Raw genomic sequence first — 21,355 nt, forward strand, 5'->3', positions numbered from 1 at the left:
ACCTGAACAGAAATTGGCCCTGAGTAAACCACTTTTAAAGTCTATTCTCAGTTAAATTATAGAAAATCTTTTCCTGTTTACTACTTGTTGAATGCTATTTCAGAGGTATCCATGTGACTTCTGAATTGCTCCTCACTGAATAGAGAGGTGCTAGGGGATGTTGCATGGTCAAATATTTACATAAGGAATTGTGCATAACAAATCAAGGACTAAATCTGGGAATCTGTGAGGGCCGAGAGCCCAAATCCTTTTGACTTCTTTATAAATGCTGAACTTAACCTCGTATTAGCAAAGAACATACTAAGACTCCATCAGAATGTATTTTGGCACACAGATCTCAAAGAAAGAGTCTGAAAAAAAAAAAAAAACCCAACCAGAAAGTCTGTTCCTTTAGAAGACCAAAGCAGTTACTGGTAAAAGTGGCAAGATATGCGATATATGCAACATAATTATGTAGAGATATATATGTACATACTGGGAGAAGGGAAGGATTGCAGCTGTGTAGAGAGATGTAGAAAGAAGTTGGTAGCTGAGATCTTTTTTATTATGTTTTATGGCTTCTGGCAGTGCAAAAATTCTGATATTTGCTACCCTAATTATGCTGCCTTTATTACTTAATTCTCATGCTTACACTGTAATAGGAAACTGCTAAGTTAAGTTTTAATAGCATATTTCTTTTAAAGGCAGGTAAGACATGAGGATGAGAAGGGACAGCTAAAGCAATTAAAGGATGCCAGCTTCCAGCATCATCCCTAAGCCTTCGTCATGCCCTATCCTGTCCTTTGCATCTCTGGAGATACTCCAAAAGTGGCAATGCATCGGTCAAAGTTTCTGCCATAAATCTCAGCATGGTGCCTTTGGGCACCAGCTAGTTGATGGTCTCTTAACTGAAGCACAGAAGAAGCAAGAGATTGCAGGCTGAAAACCTTTGTCGCCCATACTATGACTCAAGTTAGTAATCACAAGAAAGGCACTTAGTTAAGCTGGTGTCCCAAGCGGAGAAGGTCCTGTGACCACACCACATCCCACTTGAGATACCGAAGATCTCAACTCTGGTACCCAAATGCCCAGAAGCAGCCTGCATGCCCCCAAGGTGACCTTCAAATTGCTTGCTGGGAACAGCAGCCCAGATCCACAGCACGAGCTGTCAGACCTGCACACACAGCTCGTCCAGGCAAAACTCCTGCAGACTTTCAAGAAAAATAGGACCCTGCTCCATAAAAGTTTTCAAAGTTTGCCACACTATGGAACCCAAGTATTTGCAATGTTTCCTCTATTTTTTACAAGAAATACTGCTAACAGAGGGAATGTAAAATACTTATCTAAGCCAAGAACAGAAAGTTTTTAATGGCAAACACTAAAAAATCTCTTACATATAAATATGGAAAGTATTTGCAATACACAGCGGACACAATTAAAACTAAAAACATTTGACACTGGGCAACCCGCTGCCATAGTTAGTTTGTGTGAGACTTAGTCATGCTGAAAATACAGCACCATATTTAACTACTGCATATAGGTGTTCACTTTTTTCATGCACCCTGCACATTTCTACAAAAACACCTCTCATCTTGGAAGCACTGCTTTTGGATTTTAATTCAGTTTAATGACCCCACTGGCCTTTAATGATATCTACTGATATACAACATTGTGCATATACAGGAAAGCAAAAAAAATGTATCAATTAAAAAAATAGTTTAATAACACTGGGTCTAGTAAGCAGACAGTGGTAATGAGTGGCTATGTTGTTTTCATTTTAAAATTCAAACCAAATTTCATTTAAAACATGTAGGTACAGAGAAATTCTGAAACTTCAGGAATTTGTAACTTCTCAGACATCCTTCTCCCTTCATTATTCCCCAACTTTGCTTCTGCTCAGGCAAGAAGGAACAGTAACACATGCGGGCAGGTATGCGCTCATGGTCAGTCCTATAGTCAATTGTAAAAGAACAAGCTCTGATTAGGAATGCATGGGATGGACCTCTCTCTTTTGGGAAGCCTGCATATGACAACTAAGCTCATTTGGGCAGTTTCAGGGAGCCTGCAACCAAGAAGCAAGAGTCCTACCTTGAACTTGAAAAATCTGCTCTCTCTAAAGCCATGAACTGCAGCTGCCATCAGCAACAGACCCAATTGCTTTTCTTTTTCACTTTCCAGGGCAAGCAAATCTATTTCCTGTTACAGCCTGTACTTATAGTTTAATACTATCTTATGACTTAAAGAGTAAAATATTTGAGAACCACTAGGATTTTTTTTCCACCCATTTTAAAGGGGAAAAAAATCCCAAACTAGAAACAGATGTTTTATAAAGTATTTCATTTATTTTGGCCACCCATTGAGCTGTGTGGCGTATGTAAGTGCCAACCAAGTTAAAAACAAGAGAAGTCTGCAGAAATATTTAATATATTTAAGGTTGACTGGGCATGGGGAGTACCTTTCAAGAAGCACCTATTTAGTAATTTTTAATGACTGAAAAGGAAAATTGGAATTATTGGAGGTGTCAGTAGAACTGTCACACTTGGGCAGTTCCCCCAGGGATTTGCAAACTTTGTGCAGCTTTCCTAAATGTTATTATACCCCAAAGGACAGCTTGGAAAGTAGATAACCAAAGTATACTTTTCAAATGGGTGAAATAGATGCCGTCAGAACAACTAACTGAAGGTAATCTCAGGATATCACGTAACAGCTAGTAGATGGATTCTGGATATCAGATAAGTATTACAGAAAAATGGAACAGCTGAAGAAGTTCCAGCAAATTCAAACTCTCTTGTCCAAACAATCATTGGACTTGGGCTAGTTTAAGCCTTGCTCTTTTTTTTTTTTTTCCCTGTGTTTGTGAATGGAAGCAAAGACATTTTGAAAGTTAAACCCATGAGGCTCCTAACAGTTACAGTGGCACTTACTGACGAGGTATCTCATGAAACTCACAGTGAAATGAGCCACATCATTGAGATCTCTCCTGTATCTATTCATATTTAGACCTGGAAATCATTTTTTCAGCAACCATACCACTTTTAACATAGTACTGGACAGTACTGCAGGCTCGGAGGGACAAAATGATCTTAACAAAAAAGAGTGGTTGGTTTCCAAACGTTTCTGCTTTATTGAGAATTTACTACATAAAACACGGAGCATATAATGTGTATATAATTTACTCATCTGCCAAAAACATTATAGAGAGAGCATAAGAAAAGGGCAATAACTGTATTTTAAGACAGAACAGCACAAAAAGTTTTAACTTGTATGTTTTGGCACATTATCCACATATTCAAAATTATATATTTTTTATATTCCTCCTCAGCAGTGGGGTAGGAAGTGCAAAAGTTAATTAGAAAGTAATTGAAATATGAAAGCTTGGCAATTCAGTAGAACAACCAGCAGTACAAATTCACCACATATATAGGATTTGTTAGAATGTGCCCTTTTAATAAGATCATTCTACTTTCAAAACAAATGACCAACAAGTATTTTGACCTAATAAGCACATACTATGTTTATTATTATAAAACCAAGTGCATATAGAAAAAAAAACTCACTTTAATTCAGAAACATGCTTCAAGCAGTTTAAAACAAAATATTGTTTGCAACTAATCCTCCAGGTAAAACAGTTCTAACTGTGATGGTCTGGCACTTGCCAGTGCTTTCCTTCCCAGACGGACACGCTCGTTTGAACTTGAAAACGCTGGAATGCCAAAAGTGCCTCCCCAATATGTTGCCTGCAATTCATCCCAATTATGCAACTGGATCCCCGCAGCTGGCCCACGGCTTGGCTCAGCGCTCAGCCCAGCGCCAGCGATGCCGTCCGCTGGCATCATCCCGCTTGCGGGCAAGGTAATATACCCAGCAACTTGTCCTGAAGTTCTGACACTAATTAACAGAGCAAGCAGACGTTGACATGAATGACAGAGGCTGCTTAACAGTTACTGTGAGACCAGTGCTGCCAGCTGGCGTTTCTTTTTCTTTTTTTTCCCTGTAACATTTTGCAGCAATACCATCTTTTTTATTTCTGAGGACACTGCTGACAATCTGGTTGCACGCATCTTGTTTTGAGTTAGAAACAAAGACAGGACAAAGAATAAAAAAAAAAAGAGCCAGCGACAGCAGCGAGACCCCCGGTTCAGACAAGTAATCAGCAAGACAGCATGCAAGCAGCCTAACTTGGAGGATGCACGGGAGACCAGAGCACAGGAATTCTTATACTATATAAAGCCATGTAGCTTTGTACAAACAACCTTTGGTTTCTTTTTTTCTGGCCTACCTGGACAGCACCAAAACATGTTTATCCTATTATACAAGCCCAGAACCCGAGCAGCAAGCAGTTAAAAGCTGAAAGTCTCTATGCTGCAAAATTAAAGCATGCTTCTATGCTTAAGCTACACAGACAACGATAAAATAAAGCCTCCACAACCACCTGTAATAATATGCCTGCTCAGCCAGCAATTCCAAAGTACTCAGCAAAACAAGGTAGACATTTTCTGCAGCTGGTTTTACATGTACAGTTCTGCCAAATTGTTGTCTCGTCTCCTCTTACCTTCACATTAGTCCGGAGTGCACAGTAACATGCAAAAAACATTGCAGTAAACAAGGAGCATATGGACCAGTGTTCAGCGGCTCTGCTCTGCACAAACGGTACACACACGATCCCGAGCATGTGCTACTAAGGAGCATCCGTTCCCTCTGTCAGTTAGAAAATGCATTGATCTCTGCTTTTCTGACTACAAAAAGACATGTCTTGAAGGCACTGAGTGAAAGCTACATATCTCTTCGCCGACTATATATAGCAATGTGCCCCGTAATTTCAATTAGCCGAGAATTCAGCGTCTGAAACTTGGACCTCAGTTGCTTCTCCTTCCAGCATTTTAAATTCAGGGGGGAAAAAGGAGGGGGAACTCACCCAGAGGGGAAAGGTGAGGAATTAAAATATAAGCAGCAGCAAGTTACTTCTATTTCCCCCCAGCTTTGATGGTTTTCTGTGAAGTATTTTACAAACAGTATACACAGAAAATGAAGAAAAGATCCCTTCCAGTTCTTAAATTTTCTGTAGCTTCTGCACTGTTTCTGTCTGGTCTTGTTAAAGATGCAGCATCCCTTTTAACAAAGACAACGTCATCAATCATGACAGATTCAACATGTTCTACTTACAAATACAGCCTCTGATTGAGGACAATGGCTGGCTGGCTTATTAATGTTTCCTCAAATGCAAGTTCAGTCTCCTGTGCTAATCTATTTTTAAATAAAAAGTCCCACCTACTCCTTCACTCTCATTTAATAAATATGCAGCGGACTAGTTCTAAAGAGCCTGAATTTCCCTGTGCTCCGAGCTAAGATTTTGGACATTGTTTTTAAGAAAAAAATGTGTTTTCTTGCTTGGCTATGGTAAGAAACGCAGCGCACAAATTAAAATGAAAGCAGACAAATTCTAGCGAAAACTCTGCCCTCCCATTTGTCACTGCTGATTCTGAATCTAAAATGCTTGAATATCTTCCTGTAAGAGGAAACTCAGAGCCTAGCCAGGAGGCAAAGCTTGAATTCACGAGCACAAAAAACCAGCATCAAATCACTTCTCTCACTCCTGTCAACCACTGGATGCTGCAAATTAACTAATTGTTCACTCGTCTGCAGGGACGCAAAGTCAGAGCTGCAACTCGGTGTTTACAGTGCCGGGAAGCACCGCTATTCGCCCTGAATTACGAAGCAGTCTCCAGGAATGAAATCAGGATAGAGCCTCTGTGCTTTTTTTTTTACTGCAGCAGATGCTGTGGGAGGCAAAGAGTGGAAAAGGCTTTACAACCACCTTCTATCGGCACCGAGCAAATTGTGTAGGATAAGCAGAGCTTAGCAGAAACAGCTGCAGTGACTTTTAGGATTTTTTTTTTTAATAATGCTTTATATAACCCCCCACCCACCCTACCATTGAGATCTGCTGAAGTACCAAAGTGCTATCAAAGTCACGGGCACCTTTTTGTGGACAAGGAGGTGAAGAAACTTAAGCAGAAGACTATGCATTTAAAGAAGAATTGGAGGAGGGGAAAAGACAGCAGTTTCTTTTTTTTTTTTTTTTCAACATCTTCCTAAAGACAGCTCCCAGAAACTGTCGTCAAATCCAAGTGAACAGCTATTTTTAGCCCATCATTGTTTGTGCCTTTTTTTAGGAACGAAAAAGACAGTCGTGTTTAAAGCTAGATGTTGCTCTATAACGTATCCTGAGACAGCTACTTAATTTGATCCTCAGCTCCATCTGTCATACAAATTAAGTAATTAGTAAAGACAACCTTCTTTGGCATAAGCAGTGACTTCCAGAACAGAATAGATAGACCCTGTTCTTAACTCTAATTCCTCAACTTTTATTAGTAATTAAACAAGGGTCTAGAAGGCATAGTCTAGAAAGCTGGAATATCCACAAGTTACAGGAGTTCAGACTTCTGTTGCAGCAATTTCTGACAAATAAGCTAAAACATAGTAATATGTTGCTCAGCAAAAGAAGGTGAGAATTAATTGATGTATTTTTTTGACCCTCCTCAAATGAGTAGAAAAGGAAAGGAATCCTGGCTTATTTTGCAGGGCATTACATTAACAACTATAATTAGGTATCTGATTCATTGAAAAAACCTTGCAGATCTTAGGGAATGGTGATCCACTGGAGAAATGCGGTTCAAAACACAAAGATGAATAGTTGCAGAGCTCCGAACAGGCAGTCAAGTTTCAAGCAAACATGCAGCTGCCTATGAAAATTGAATTCAAGTCTCTTTTCTGCCAAAGGAATTACACAAAATACCTGTTAGCAAACGCTCCGAAACAACTTTCTGCTTCATGACCCTAAAAAGTTAATGTTTTTGTTTGTGGGCACACAAGGAGAACAAAAGGCAAATGGGAACCTTACAGAAAGAAAGTTGTGCAAATACAAAACAATGCAGTTTTTACAGCTCCCAACTGACCATCTGTATAAAAGACTTCAAGATTCATTTCAGAAAACAAGAAATAATGCAGTCCTAAAGTCTTTACTTTGGAAGATCTCTCATGAATGCTGGGTGTCTAGTAGGAAAAGTTATCTAGGAAATTGCAGACTGTGACCCTCATAACACTGTAACGGTAAAAAGGGAAGACTCCCATCGCTGTGGCAGGTGCCTCCTATAATAACTGTGGGGCATTGGAGAATTTGCTGGAAAATTGAAACCTCTGCACAAGCCAACAAGGTATTGCTTTGATAGCAGACCAAGCTCACACATTTAGCAGGGGCTACTTCAGGTAATCTGCACAAGCAGATCCCGGCAGGGTCTGTTCACCTGTGCCAAAACATTTCTTATTGCAGCAGTCTAATTTTTAAGGGCAGCATTCTCATCAAGGAACATACAGCATTTTATTATGACTAATAGCTCCTCAAGAGCATCACTTATTGGTCATATTTACTGTCCTTGACATAAAGTTGGTAACAATGAAGGAGGAAAAAGGCTTGCCCGAGTCTGCCAGACATACCAAAAATAGCAGAATATTTCAAATGCTCGGGACTTCCTTCAACATGAGACTACAGGGAAGAATCCTGGGGATGAAAGATGTTACTCCATTAAAAAAAAAAAATAAAGGTTAGGTATAAATTCAATAGAGAGACAGTAGTCTGAAAAAAGCTACAGGACAAAAAGCCTAAAAGCTTCAGACCCTCTTCAAAAAGACACACAACTTGTGACCTGAATATTCTTAGGTTAGGGAAACCACTGGAGCCATTATCTTCAAGTGTGCAATATCCTCACTACTTTACCCCTTATGCATTCAAAAGGAAAAAATGGGAATGCTTGGAAGGAAATCCTGGTTGTCTGCAGGGGTTCAAACGGTGCAGGGGAACCTGCTGCCCTGGTGGACCTTGATCTCATGAGGGGAGACAACATCCTGCCAGCTCCTTGGCAACTTCAGATAGACCAAAACAGCCCTACAACTGCCCAGAAGTTGTAGTAATCATGATTGTAATAACAATAATAGCAATAGTACTAGTAATATGGTATTATCATTGTGTCTTGGAGCTATGGCATTATAGTACTATGGCACCATATAAGCACAGAACAGACAATACTTAGAAAACCATATAGGGAAACAATGAAATCATGTTGGAGAGTGATATTTTCAGCCTGAGCAGCCTAACTGCTTTCAAGTTTTGTTTTTCTCTTTTCCCAGGCAGCACGGAAAGGGTGATATTTTAAAGGAGCATAGCAATAAAAACAACTGGCTAAAAAATACAGCAAAGAAAGAAATGTTCTCCAGTGTGTGTTGACCACAGCACAATGTACTTAAGTACCACATTTGTGGTTAAGTATTATAAATGGCCTTTGAGAGGCTTGCTGCAACGAGACATATCTTTATCCAAGAGTAAACACACCCGATGAACACAAGCAAAGCAGATATCTCTATAAAATCCAGAAAAGAGAGAGAGAACAGACTGAAGAGAAGGGAACCTTGCACCCTGGACAGACAGAGAATGACACTCCTGTCCTCTCAAAGAGAGGAGAACACAAGTTTGCAGAGGTAGAAGTTAGCAAAGCATTCTGTAAGATCTGGCCACACAAATCTCATCCGTATCAATGTGGATAGCCTGGGACACTGGTCTATATCAGCCAAAAGGGCAATTCTCTCCCTTTTTGTAGTGATGGTATAGGTACTGGCTTGTGCTGTTGTGCACGTGACTACCCCTGGGCTCCATCACACTCTTTATACCCACACTCCACTGCCAATACCCACCTGCTGTTGCAGTGCTTTGACCAAACACCTCTGATGTGGGCACACAAACCTGCAACTGGAAAATTTTCTTTTGCCATTTCTCCGGTTTGGAATTGTCATCATTGAACTGTCATGAAAATACTATGTGGGTATCTAAGCATGGGGATGGGATACTTTAGAAATCATTGATAGAGACCTCATGTCTTGGGTACATTATGGGCTACAGCTTCTTGATGGAACATTCCTGAAGAGTGGATTGATCCTGTGAGGCAACTGGAAACAACTGTAGGCAGGGGTTTGTAGCTCAACAGCCAGAATTGGCAAGAATATATGCCTAAGGTTTTCATTGTAAATTGAACAGCAACATTGACTAAAACATAAAAGAGAGAAGAGCTAGATCAGCTGTTTGAATTCAGAAAATCATATTTTCATAAAGAGAAAGGGTGAATAGATTACTTACAAACTATCATATTCAGTACTGTAAACATATCTCTGGTACCCTGTTATTCTGAAGCAAAAGTTGCTATGTCAAACATTATTCCTAACTTTCAGGCCAGTAAACAGCAAAAAGCTTCCCCTGGGAAGATTTAACTTAAATCACAGTTTTTCCTAAAAATGTTCTATTTATTTTTTCTTTCCTCCCACAAAATTTTGTTAATATAAGTGTCCGTTTGTTAAGATTCAATGCTCCTTTCTTGATGATGTCCCCAGCCATCTGGTTTCTCTCCTCTGTGGTTGCATAGAGGAAGGTTTTGATGGGATACATGAGAAGAGCATATAATTTACTTAGAAGTCATTCCATCTCAATATTAAATGTATATAACTTTTATAATCCAAGACTTTGTGGTTACTATTTCAAGAAAGAGCCATAAAACCATTTATAATGAGTAAATTTGAAGAATCACTTGGCAAAATAATAGATAAAGAAAAACCAGGTGAAGCACAACCTGATCCTGTGAGATTCTTCTCTCTATGACTGTGACCTTCTGGGAATGGCCGTCTTACTACACCCAAAGACCAAAAAAGAACACAAAACAAGGAGACACATTTTCCCTCTGCTGTCTCTCTAACCTGTGGATCAAGTTTACTTTATACCTTGTCCTGTGGGACTGATTGAGAAGATGTGGCTCCATTACAGCCTCTGCTGGGAGTGCCAGGATTTTAGTTTAAACTGTCAAGGCTATTTCAGCCCTGAAGACCCACAGCTGAATTTCTTGGATTTCAGCCAAATTGATGATTAACAGATCCTCACAATGTGCATTTTATTCAGTGACCTTACCAGCCTGTCTTCTCACCCTATGAGTTCATGACATCATAACATCTTTGAAAAGGGGTTTCTATTCTTGAAAAATAGTTTCTATCCACAGTTATGCTACTGTGGATAGAGACACGGTAGCAAATGACAACTTAGCCCATCTTCCCATCCCAAGGAAACACTAGACTGAGGCTGTATAGCCTGTCCTTCAAAATCTCCAATGATGGGAAGATAATCTTTGCTTGATATGGTCCCTTCATACGACAATGTTTCTGTGAAGATCAAGATGAAAGTCCTCAGGAAGGCACTACCTTTTGAATAAAGGAGACTTAATAATCCTTATGTGTGCACTTCTGGCCTCCCCAGTACAAGAGGGACATGGAACTTTACAGAGAGGGTCCAGCGTAGAGCAACGAAGATGATTAAGGGACTGGAACATCTATTGCATGAGGAAAGACTAAGCAAGTTAGGCCTGTTTAGCCTGGAAAAGAGAAGACTGAGAGGGGATCTGATCAATATGTATAAATACCTGATGGAGAATGTAAAGAGGGGGCAAATCTCTCCTTGGTGGTGGCCAGTGACAGAGCAAGGACTAATGGGTACAAGTTGAAACACAGGAAGTTCCACCTCCATATGAGGAAGAACTTCTTTTCTGTGAGGGTGACAGCAGCCTGCAACAGGCTGCCCAGAGAGGTTGTGGAATCTCCTTCTCTGGAGATCTTCCAAACCTGCCTGGGTGCCACCCTGTGCCCCGTGCTCTAGGTGTCCCTGCTGGAGCAGGGGGATTGGACAAGATCATCTCTAGAGGTCTCTTCCAACCTCAACTATTCTGTGATTCTGTGTAATTCATCAAAATAGTGACTGTTTTGTCCTGACTGGTTTCTAAATTTCCAGTTTCTGAGTGGTGTCATAAATTTCACATCAGTTATAAATGAACAGCAAAAATCTGAACCCCAGCAATACAGAGAATTTTAAAGCAAAGAGTTATAAGAAAAAATGTATCTTGAAGCCACATGATCTCTGCATGGTGCTTTTTATATTTTGCCCTTTGCAGGGTGAGACACTTCTGTAGCAGTGTGTGCAGATCAACACATTCCCATTAATTTCTATATTAATTATATGTATAAACACACTCATACATATATAGGGACATGCATGTTCATGAAGTGCACGTGAATGAAAGAGAATACCAGGAAAATAAAGAATGAAGCATCTTCATAGTTGTTCCCTATAAAAGCTAATCTGTAAAGTGATTTTGTCTTTCTGATATGCACAGTCTGTAATTCAACGAGGGAGACAAAGAGCTGAAGACAAGATGGAATGCCTAGATGGTTAGAAGGCTATGCTGTTTTTTTTCCAGAAAAACATTACATTTATCATGGTTGTTTGGAAAACTTGGGGAAAATTAGGTCTGTCTTTTCATGATCTGCCATCACTCCCCAATTATGAATTAACATTTTATTTTTATAATTTATGAACTATAATTTATGAACTAAGCTAATTCATTTAAGCATAAAATCCACATTTCCATGGTAACAGCATGAATGAAGAAAGAATGAACCTCCAAAGTTCAACTGCATTCATTACAGTATTTAAAAATAAACCTCCAACAATTTCATCCAAGAAATTACTGTGGTCTTTGTATATGAAAAATTAAAAAGAACAAAACACTTATTGTAAGTCAGTGTAAGAACAACTTGATTTTGTATTGTACTTGATAAAGACCTGCATGTGTCAAAACACCTAGGATTTTATTTTCTGTATTGTGATTTTTGTGGAACAGATTATTAAAAGGGAACTTATTATTGCACTGAGGAACATGATATAAATTCTGTAACAACTAAAGTAATCTCTGCTTTCATGAACACACAACTTTAGGCTTTTTTTTGTAGACAGAATTTTTAATAATCAAGCAAATTGTTAGGTTTTACAAATCCTGGAGAGTACAAAGATGGATAGTCATTAGCCATGCTGTAACTATTTCTCTTCATTCAATTGATAGCAATTATTAGCTTAATAGGTTATCAAACCTCAGCTATGAATCTGTTTAGCAATATAAATACCTTATTTTGAAAATATGTTTACATTTAGCCAGTTCTTGAAAAGTTATTTAAACCTAAACAGCATTTTATATCAAAGGATAATGAGTTAGTGAAATGATTTACAAGGATATTAGTATAATTTATGTGTCAATAGTTTCAAATCAAGATTCAAGATATTTCAAGAAGTTTTATGAGTCAAAAGCAAATTATTAGGCTCAATAAAGACTAAATACATAATTTATTATCAATCATATATAGAAGAAGACACCTGGTGATTTTTTAATTGCATTTGTCATTACAAAGTATATACCTACTATATATAACTACTTTATTAAAAAAAAATCTTAAAATAGGTATGTTATGAAGAAGAAGAAGGAAGATAAAAATCTCTTAGTAAAGAGAAAAATCTCTCTAAGAGAATTCACTTTATTGCCTAATAAGCCCCCCAAAATGTGACACTGTAGGTGTAAATATATGGTTTCCCTGCTAATCAGAGCTTTTATAAATAAAGTTTGCGTATTTGCCTGCAGAGTCCAGAAAAGTGGGATTAAATCAGGCTTACATATTACCTTAGTATAACTGCATACCTAACATTACAAAAGTCCTTGTCAGCTACCTACAAGTTAGTGATGCATGCTGTATTTTCATTTCTTCTGAGAGTTGAGATTACAGCAGGTGAAGATATCCTGCCAACCTAAACACTTTTTTTCCTCTAGAACTATCCAAATCATAAAAATAATCGCTAGACTAAGACATTGCAAACTTATCCTAACAGGAATAGTAGAGTCAGAAAAAAAAAAAAAAAAAAAAAAAAAACTCTTGTGTTTTGACAGAGGATTTTCCTGTAGAATTTTGCAAGAGATTTCATTCCTTGCTTCAGCTCCTCTTTTAGCCATCAAGTCAAAACATTTTCAGCTCTACTTCCCTCCCACTGGTCCCTCTAGCACAGTTCCATTTTTTAAAATACAAATTAGTTTTAAAAAAATCACTAACGGTGCAGGACCGTCTCAAAAATAGCAGTTTTAACTGCATCCTTTCACTTCTCCTATCTTACTCTACTACCATTGATTAATCGTACTGTCCCATCAAACTGGCACACCAAGGAACATGAGTTTTTGGGAAAAAATGTTTAATTTTCCGTTGCCTTTTGCCACTTACGAACTCATGTGACTGCTGTTGGTGATGTCTTCCAGCAGCCATGGTGCAATTTTACTTGCCTCCACTCAGCACTGGACATAAATTTTAAAACTTCTTTGGACACTACTAAAAATAGAGAGATACATGTACACATACATATATACATACATACCTACCTGTAAATATGTATATACCAATCAGCTTGGAACCATTTGGATGTTATTTCCATATACTTATAATAATCATGAAAAAAGCACGGCTCGCTCTTATTGCCTTCCCCTACTCAAAAATAATCTTTCCGCTCCATTCCTCTATCCCTCCTACACAGTGATTACAATATTATTTCTAAATTGCTAAAATAAGGTGAACGATATCTTCCTTTGCAGGGACATCAAACAAGATTTATAGAACAAAATTACTCCCAAGCAATAAGTGGAAACATCTCCATCGCCTAAATCGTGCCCAGCTAATCAACCAATAAAGATTTGAATCCCATGTTGCTTTGGAGAATTTAACTGTCTTTTTATGATAATTGATGGTGAAAAAGTCTATCTCAGCAGTGGATCCTCATCATCCTAGGGCCCACTGTCAATGAGATTATGGAAAAAAAAACTTATTTTTAATTTAAACATTGCATAGTGATGCCCTACATTTACTAATTGAACCACCAATGTCACAGTTCTGCTGCTCTATGTTCAAGAAATACATTACCTCAAATGTGGACAAGGTATGAACATTTCTTTCTGGATACCAAACTGTTTGTAATGAGTGGAGCTGTGAAAAATTTGGCGCACTAAACCAAACTTTGAAAATTCCCTGAGACATTTTTCACTTAACCCATTGGGATGTTTTCACAGAATCACAGAGCAATTGAGGTTGGAAGGGACCTCTAGAGATCATCCGAAAGGAGACTCCACAACCTCTCTGGGCAGCCTGTTCCAGGGCTCTGTCACCCTCACAGGAGAGAAGTTCTTCCTCACATGGAGGTGGAACTTCCTGTATTTCAACTTGTACCCATTAGTCCTTGCTCTGTCACTGGCCACCATCAATGAGAGTTTTGCCCCATTCTCTTTACATTCTCCCCTTACGTATTTATACATATTGATCAGATCCCCTCTTAATCTTCTCCTCCCCAGACTAAAGAAGTTTTGATTCCACAGGGAAAAATATGTTAAGATAATTTTTAAAAAGGGAATATTAACATCCATTATTAGTTTAATATTATAAAGCAAATTTAATTGACAACATCAAGCTAGAAGATTTAATCATTGTTAGAATGAAACTAGAAAGTCGAAATGATTTAAATTTTTACCATTGAAAATCTTATCGCAACCCAAAAGACATTTTCAAAAAGTTACATGTCTCAATAGAAAATCATTGCGCTGATATGATTTAATCAGTTCTAATTATATTATTTCCAAGTAGTCACAGAATCACAGAATGATTAAGGTTGGAAGGGGCCTCTAGAGATCATCTAGTCCAACCCCTCTGCTCAAGCAGGGACACCTGGAGCACGAGGCACAGGGTCACAGAGTCAGAGGTATCCTTCTAAAATAACTAGCCTGGTACATTACTTCCAAATATGTCCTCTTCTCCCTTCAATATTCCCTTGAGTCACATGTAGTGAAGATAACTTCAGTGACTGTTGGGAGTTGAAATATCTTCTAAAATTCAAATTACTGCTATAATCTGATGTTTTTCACCAGCTGACCACCCTTACCACTGCTTGCTTTCTCTGCAACCATCTCTAAACTCTAAAATCCTTGGCCACATTTCTGGCTATGGGATAGTCTATAAACATTTTGTTATTTCGTCTACATGCAAAATTATTCTGTTAGTGCAGCACATAGGGTCAATCTCTCTTTTGCATGGAGGACAAGAGTGAAAGAGGCAGACAGGCTGAGAGTAGAATACCAATTGACTAGAGCCATATTTATCAGAGAGCAAAAAAATCAGATCCTTTAATATTTTATTCAAATAGTTTTACAAATAACATTCTCCTTGACCGAAAGAAGTTACAGCATGCCCCATTTCACACATTAACCAAAAATAATATCAAATCTCTTAGGAAAACAAAGACTGATTTTACCGTCAATCATAATGCAGGTAACTCCAGCAAGGTCATAAGATCTGTGCTCCTGTAAAATACAAGAATCTGGCCCAAAATATGAATAAAATCAAAACAAACTATGATACATGCTGCATGAAAATCTACCCTTACTGAAGCCTTTACTAAAAAAACCAAAGTATTCTATCTCACTGAATTTCACTGATGTTCTTTAGCATATAAAAGAAATGTTAATATGTATGTCACTGATAGTAAGTTTGTAGATCAACTTCACTTCTAAAGTCCCAGTGCTCCTTGGCATTCTGGTAGCAGATTATCACATCTACTTTTGCTATTCTACAAAAAACAGAACAATTCTGGCTGACAATACCTTTTTCTATTCCCTGCTCATCCTCACATTCAGAGTGGAACCCACATATTAATATATGCTTTAAAAGATCTTTGCGAGTATTTGACCAGTCACAATAACTGGGATATTGGGTACAGTCTAAGGACATCATGTATTTATCAGTTTGTCTGATTTTAGTCTTTAGTCTGCGCTATTCTTGGATACCTTCAATCCAAGCTGTGGATTCTCCCTTTTTTTTTTTTTCTGCACAGTGCTTACTCCCATAAATACTGCAAAGTATATAAACTAGTAGAGTATATAAAGTATTGGTTATTGCTCAGAAAGTGAAGAAGTTTGGTCCCAATCTTGATGACAGAAACATTGTGTGAGTCTCTAGTAAAAGTACAGGTGAAGGGCAGGTGGGCAGGAGATATTCCAGCTTGTGTTTATTGATTAGAATTGAGGAAAGGCCACTAGGAATTATTTGTTAGTGACTCAACAAGGCATCCTAATTTGGACTATATACAGACTTCTATCTTATCACAAGGAAAGAGAACAGGAGGATCTGTTGTGAGAGGTGACTCATGTCTAGAAAATAGAAGAATACATTTGGGTTAGTCTCTTGTGAGCTGAGAAATGAAGTACAGCTGTTGATTTTGGGTAATCTGAGTCTGAAGAGAGATAAATAAGGGAAATAAATAAATAAAATAAACATACACCATGGGAAGGTCTTTTTTCCATCCTCCACCAAACCAACACAGGGATCTGGTTCATCTCCCCACCTTTGATGACTCTTGGAACTTCACAAAACCTGTGATGTAATAAGGTAATGAAAATTAACTGTAGGGGTTGACAGAGACTACGTTTATATGCATGCATATATATTCAGTATTTTTAATGATAAGAATGTATCTGTCTATACTAGTTGTAAAATCTGCTTATTAATGGATGCTTCTGTATACAACGGATGAGCTGTATAGATTGCTCTTGAATAATGAGCCAAATCACTAAATGGGCAGCCTGGTGCTACCTCCTGATTTCAACAGTTTTCTGCCCAGGAAGTCAGGCTAGATAGCAGAGGCCTTCTGGTCTGAATCCAGATGAATCCCCTCTGTAACCCAAATAAAAAAGCACAGAGTTGGAACAATCTGGAAAAGCATGCAACTCCTCAATTGTTACTGTCTCTAACAAAACGCTGTCATTTCAGAATTTTGCTTTGCATTGTTCTCTGCTTCTTCCTCTATGTTTTCTATAAATAGTGGAATTTCAGGCCAATTTATGAGGTGGACTTTTAAGAGATACAGAAATTCTGATGATATAGCTGAAACTGTCAAAACTCAAAATTAAGCCAGGCACTGTTCAGAAATTATGGCTACCTGCTATAAATAAAACTTTTAAACATTTCTCAGAAGCTTCTCACAATACAATTTTTCCTCTGTCATTTGACAGCCCTCTGCTCTGAAATAGCTTGCTGAATATTTTAGAATCAACATCACAGGACCACCGCTTCAGTGAAAGAGGTATAATTAATATTTCACAATTGCATAATTTCAGGGCATTGTGAAATACAAATTCAGTGGGTTTCTTTATGCTGAAGTATTCTAGAGTCATATTGAACAGATGTGTCTATGGCAACATATTCCTATTCAATGGATCACATATACCATCATCTCTGAACATTCTATTAGAATATTAACATGGAATTCAATGTTAATTGTTATGATCAGAATGAAGACTGAAGTTCATCCTTGAAGCATTTTCTGCCTATATATTGCCCTATACAGCTCAAATAATAAAAAACTTTTTTTTTTTTTTGATATGATATGAACCACAAAATTCTTCAGATCAAAGCAGATCACATTTTATTTCCTGGCTTCTGCTGCTGCAAGGAAGACCTTTAAATTTATTATTCCATCACTGCGCTGCAAACAGTGTAAACGGGAATGTTTTTTTCTCTATAGCACAGGACAAGTTGGTCAGGAAGTGATAGGACTCTCAAGAAATGAACATCTGCACCTCAGTTTACTCATCTGCAAACTGGTACACTCGGGGCATCCTTTGCAAGAGTCACTCTCAGGATATCAGTAGTCTTACAGCAGCACACAGTCCCAGCTGTCTCAGTCCTTTTACTACACTTTGCAGTTGCAGCCACTCTGTTTTCTTTTGGTAAGGACTTGCTAAGTGACTTCTTAGTCTGCAAAGCCTTGGGTGGCAGATACTATGTAAGTAATAGTACAACTAATATTTTCAATCCATTTTTAGAGGGTGACCTGAAACATTTCTTATTGTGGTAATCCAAGCAAGCACATTTCCACATAGGTTGAATCTTTGTGCTCTATCATCACCTACTGCAGCATTTCCCAACGCATTTCACCTTATGTGAATGCACTTATGTGTGCCTTCTTCTCTTTATATTATGTGAAAATTGATTTTAAGATTGATTTTAAGACTGGAACTTGCGCTTTCTCGCTACCCTCCAAACACCTATGGTAGACATCCCATGGCTGGCACTGCATATTTCTGGAAAAAAAAAAAGATTTAGCACTACTATAGTGTTAGTAAAACACCAAAATCAATGAATGAGGCATTTATTAATATTTATTTGGACTTCTCACTACAATAGAACAGATTCATATCTCTGTTCATATCTTTGTAGATGTAACATCTACATTTTTGTGTTAATGTTTTTCTAGTGTACCGTTTTGTATTTCACCCCACCCCAATCCTCAGAGGTAATGGTGCAGGACACATAACAGCCTGCAATGCTTTCATCTTGCCCATAAGAATGTTTTACTGCCCTTCTTTTTATTTTACTGTATTTTTTTTTTCCAAATTCTCTGCAACATCCACGCAAAACAAGTCCAAGTGGCAGGGAAAGGGAATTTTTGCCCCCAGTCATATTTTCTGAAGAAGCCTCTGACTGTTCTGTGCTGAAAGAGAAATTCAGAAGTATATAGGCAACATGTCAGAAGGCTAAGCTGCAGACACAAGACACCAAAATAAAATATTAAAGGATTTTTTTTAATTGCAAGAAGAAGAGAATCTAGATATGAAAAATCTTCATTCAGCAATGATTGCTCACTGCTCAGTGCATAGAATAAGTTTTCTAATTTGGACACCAGCTCATGACTCTTATGACTAAATTTAACTTCCTGCTTTGCCACAGGCACACACCAGTGTGATACAGAGCAAGATGTTTAACCTGTGAGATCTCAGGGCTATACATATGAAGTTCATGAGCTTGATTAAATCCTTAGATGATACCAAAACAACCACAACAAAAGTCAGGTCAAATACGGCCTAACTAATCCCAGCCAAACATGGACATAGCCAGATACCTAAAACCCATCTGAAGTCTCAAAGAGACAGGCAGAGTGTTATTTATGCTCTTTCCCCACGGTTACTAAAGCCCATAGATGCCTATAATCATTAGTATCTCTCGATTTAGCTTGCAAGTTGTCTATATCTTTAAGTTCACATGAACTTGGAGCACATATTCTGATAAACTGGTTACTATGTGCAACTTAAAACTCTGTTGCAAAACAGCTCTGGGCAGACAGATAATGAGCCCTGACTAAGCCCATCCTTGACCTCTGTCTAATTCTCTCTAAGGATAAGATTTAATGACTACCACTACCATCAGGATAGTGAGTGCAGCAGCAAGAACAATGCCTGATTTTCACATAAAAGCCTTGTATTTGGATTGTGTTGGATTGTTTGGGTCACCTAGATTACACAGCAATATTTTCCAGGAGTAGGTGGATAGTTGAGTGGATTGACCAGCTGATTTTTCCTCTTGGTTCTCCATGACTCTCAAAAGAAAAGATAGAGGCCTAATTTAAGCCAACTACATAGGTCTTCAGAATCTCCTGTCTTCCTTCTCTGACTATGGGGAGTGAAAAGTGCTTGTCTTCTGTACTTTTGGAGAAGCCTAACTCACTCCGTATTCTTCTCAGAAATTCAGTTATGGTAGGTGGACAGGATCATTCCTTCTGATCCCAGAGCTTAATTTTTTATTGAGACAGCGCTCAAGGTAACCACTGAAATTAAGACTAAGTGGGACTCAGGGAACCTATTATGGAATCACAACTGTATTTATTGATATGACCCAAACCACATTCAACTCTATTGCTAAGTTAAAAATGTTCACAAACTGTAAATATAAACAGTCTTTTCAGTTAGTAAAGTCAAAGTTCAATAAACTAAATCTCAAACACACTAGATTAATCTACATTGCATATGACTCTAAAGGTAAAAGACTCCCTAAGTGTGCAGTGAAGATTAATTAAAATTGCATTCCATCTCTACATACGCTCCTTACAAATGTGATTCATCCTCTAGCTTTTCTCCCCGATAGCTACAAAAATGGGTGGAAGATTTAAAGAACTCCTTCTCACCAATACTGCAAAAGCTGAGTCACCTCTTGAAATTCAGTCTGTGGCCTGAAAAAGTCTAACCTTGAGAGAAAATAGCCAAGATTTATAGATAAGGAAGTCGAAAGGAAAAGACGAAAAAAGAAATGAATCTCTGTATGGGAAAGCCTGAAACCTGATAACCAACTCTGCGATGAACTGTCAGAGCACAGAATTCAGTAACTCCTTGACAAAGAACATATCGTCATGAGGAATGCAGCCTCGAAAGGCAAGAATACTAACGGGCAATCCTGGAAAGGTTTTACAAGAGGAATGTTGAACATTAAATTAAAACCTAAGCACTGACCAGAAACCATATACGAGGATAGTTATTTGCAAGCTTTTTCAGTCTAACATTCAACCTTCTAAAGGCAATGAAAAGAAAGACTCTCCAGGAATCAAAAAAAGGCTGAAATAGCTGCCACATCGACTCAGAAATCCAATGGCTTCTAGGTGAAAACAGTAATTTTCAAGAAGGGAAAGTAATTTCTAACAGCTGTAACCTTTTCTTATCTCCCGGAAGCCAAAAATGTTCAATTCCCTTTAGTAAAACAATACCCTGTGACCCAACTGAATACCTGGGAACTGGTCATTATGTAAATATTACCCACCTGGGACCCTTCCTAATTTAGGATGTTCACATACCCTTCCAATGCTCATTGACTTTGTGTTTTGTCATGTCTACTTTTTATTGCATGCCAAAAGCAGGAAAAGAATCTTCATTCATCTTAGCCCTGAATAATCTTTCATGTAATCTTCTTTTCTGGAACTGGGAGGCTTTTAAAACAATGTGCTCTTGTCTGAAATTAATGTATGCACAACAGATTTTCAGTTTTGTCTTACTACACTACTCTTGTTTATGCCAGATGAAGTGATTTTCTGTAGATTTCAGAAGAGATTTCTGTAATGTGATCTACTTACTGCTGCTAATGAAAAATAGCTGGAAACTTCAGCAGACACTGACTATGATGCCCCACTATCTTCTAATACTTAGACTACACAGCAGGGATATTATATGCAAGGAATCAAATAATTTTTTTAGGTCACACAACTAGACCTAAACTTTTGCATTTCTGACTTCAAAACATTCAGTGAAATTGCAGGGAAAATCATTACTAGAGAAATCATATAGGGATGGCTAAGGACCTGCTAATTTTTTTAAATGCATTGTTTTCACTGAGGACATTTTCAGTTTACCCCTCAGAGGAGCCTGTTACTATGAGGAACCTGGGTGCTCGGGGTTACTGAGACTATGCCCAGTGGAAGAGGAAAGCAAAGTGCAAAGGTGCCTTTACATCAGCTTTACAACATGCCAAATACCTAAATGTCCCTAGGCAGAACTGGTCTGGGTAACAAGAACATATTGGCTGCTATGATGTACAATTGGTCCCAGTATGTTGGGATTTACGA

General features: G+C 38.1%; 1 protein-coding gene across 11 annotated transcripts in view; it reads right to left on the reverse strand.

Moving 5' to 3' along the window:
* The window catches only part of DLG2 (discs large MAGUK scaffold protein 2), a 946,755-nt gene that overhangs the window by 696,767 nt on the left and 228,633 nt on the right, over positions 1 to 21,355 (reverse strand). The window contains exon 1 of one of the 11 annotated variants that reach the window (XM_088534960.1): positions 4,532 to 4,710. The exons of 9 other annotated variants lie outside the window; for them this stretch is intronic. In XM_088534960.1, the coding sequence (XP_088391086.1) occupies positions 4,532 to 4,651 (120 nt within the window). In that variant the 5' untranslated portion in view covers positions 4,652 to 4,710. Of the gene's footprint in view, positions 1 to 4,531; positions 4,711 to 21,355 lie in introns of those variants that run through there. One more of the 11 variants, XM_088534963.1, reaches the window with a different exon arrangement.

The sequence above is a fragment of the Tinamus guttatus genome, unplaced genomic scaffold (genome assembly GCF_059628265.1).
Source record: "Tinamus guttatus ecotype Peru unplaced genomic scaffold, ASM5962826v1 Tinamus_guttatus_pri_ptg000602l, whole genome shotgun sequence".
In the NCBI taxonomy this organism is placed as follows: Eukaryota; Metazoa; Chordata; class Aves; order Tinamiformes; family Tinamidae; genus Tinamus; species Tinamus guttatus.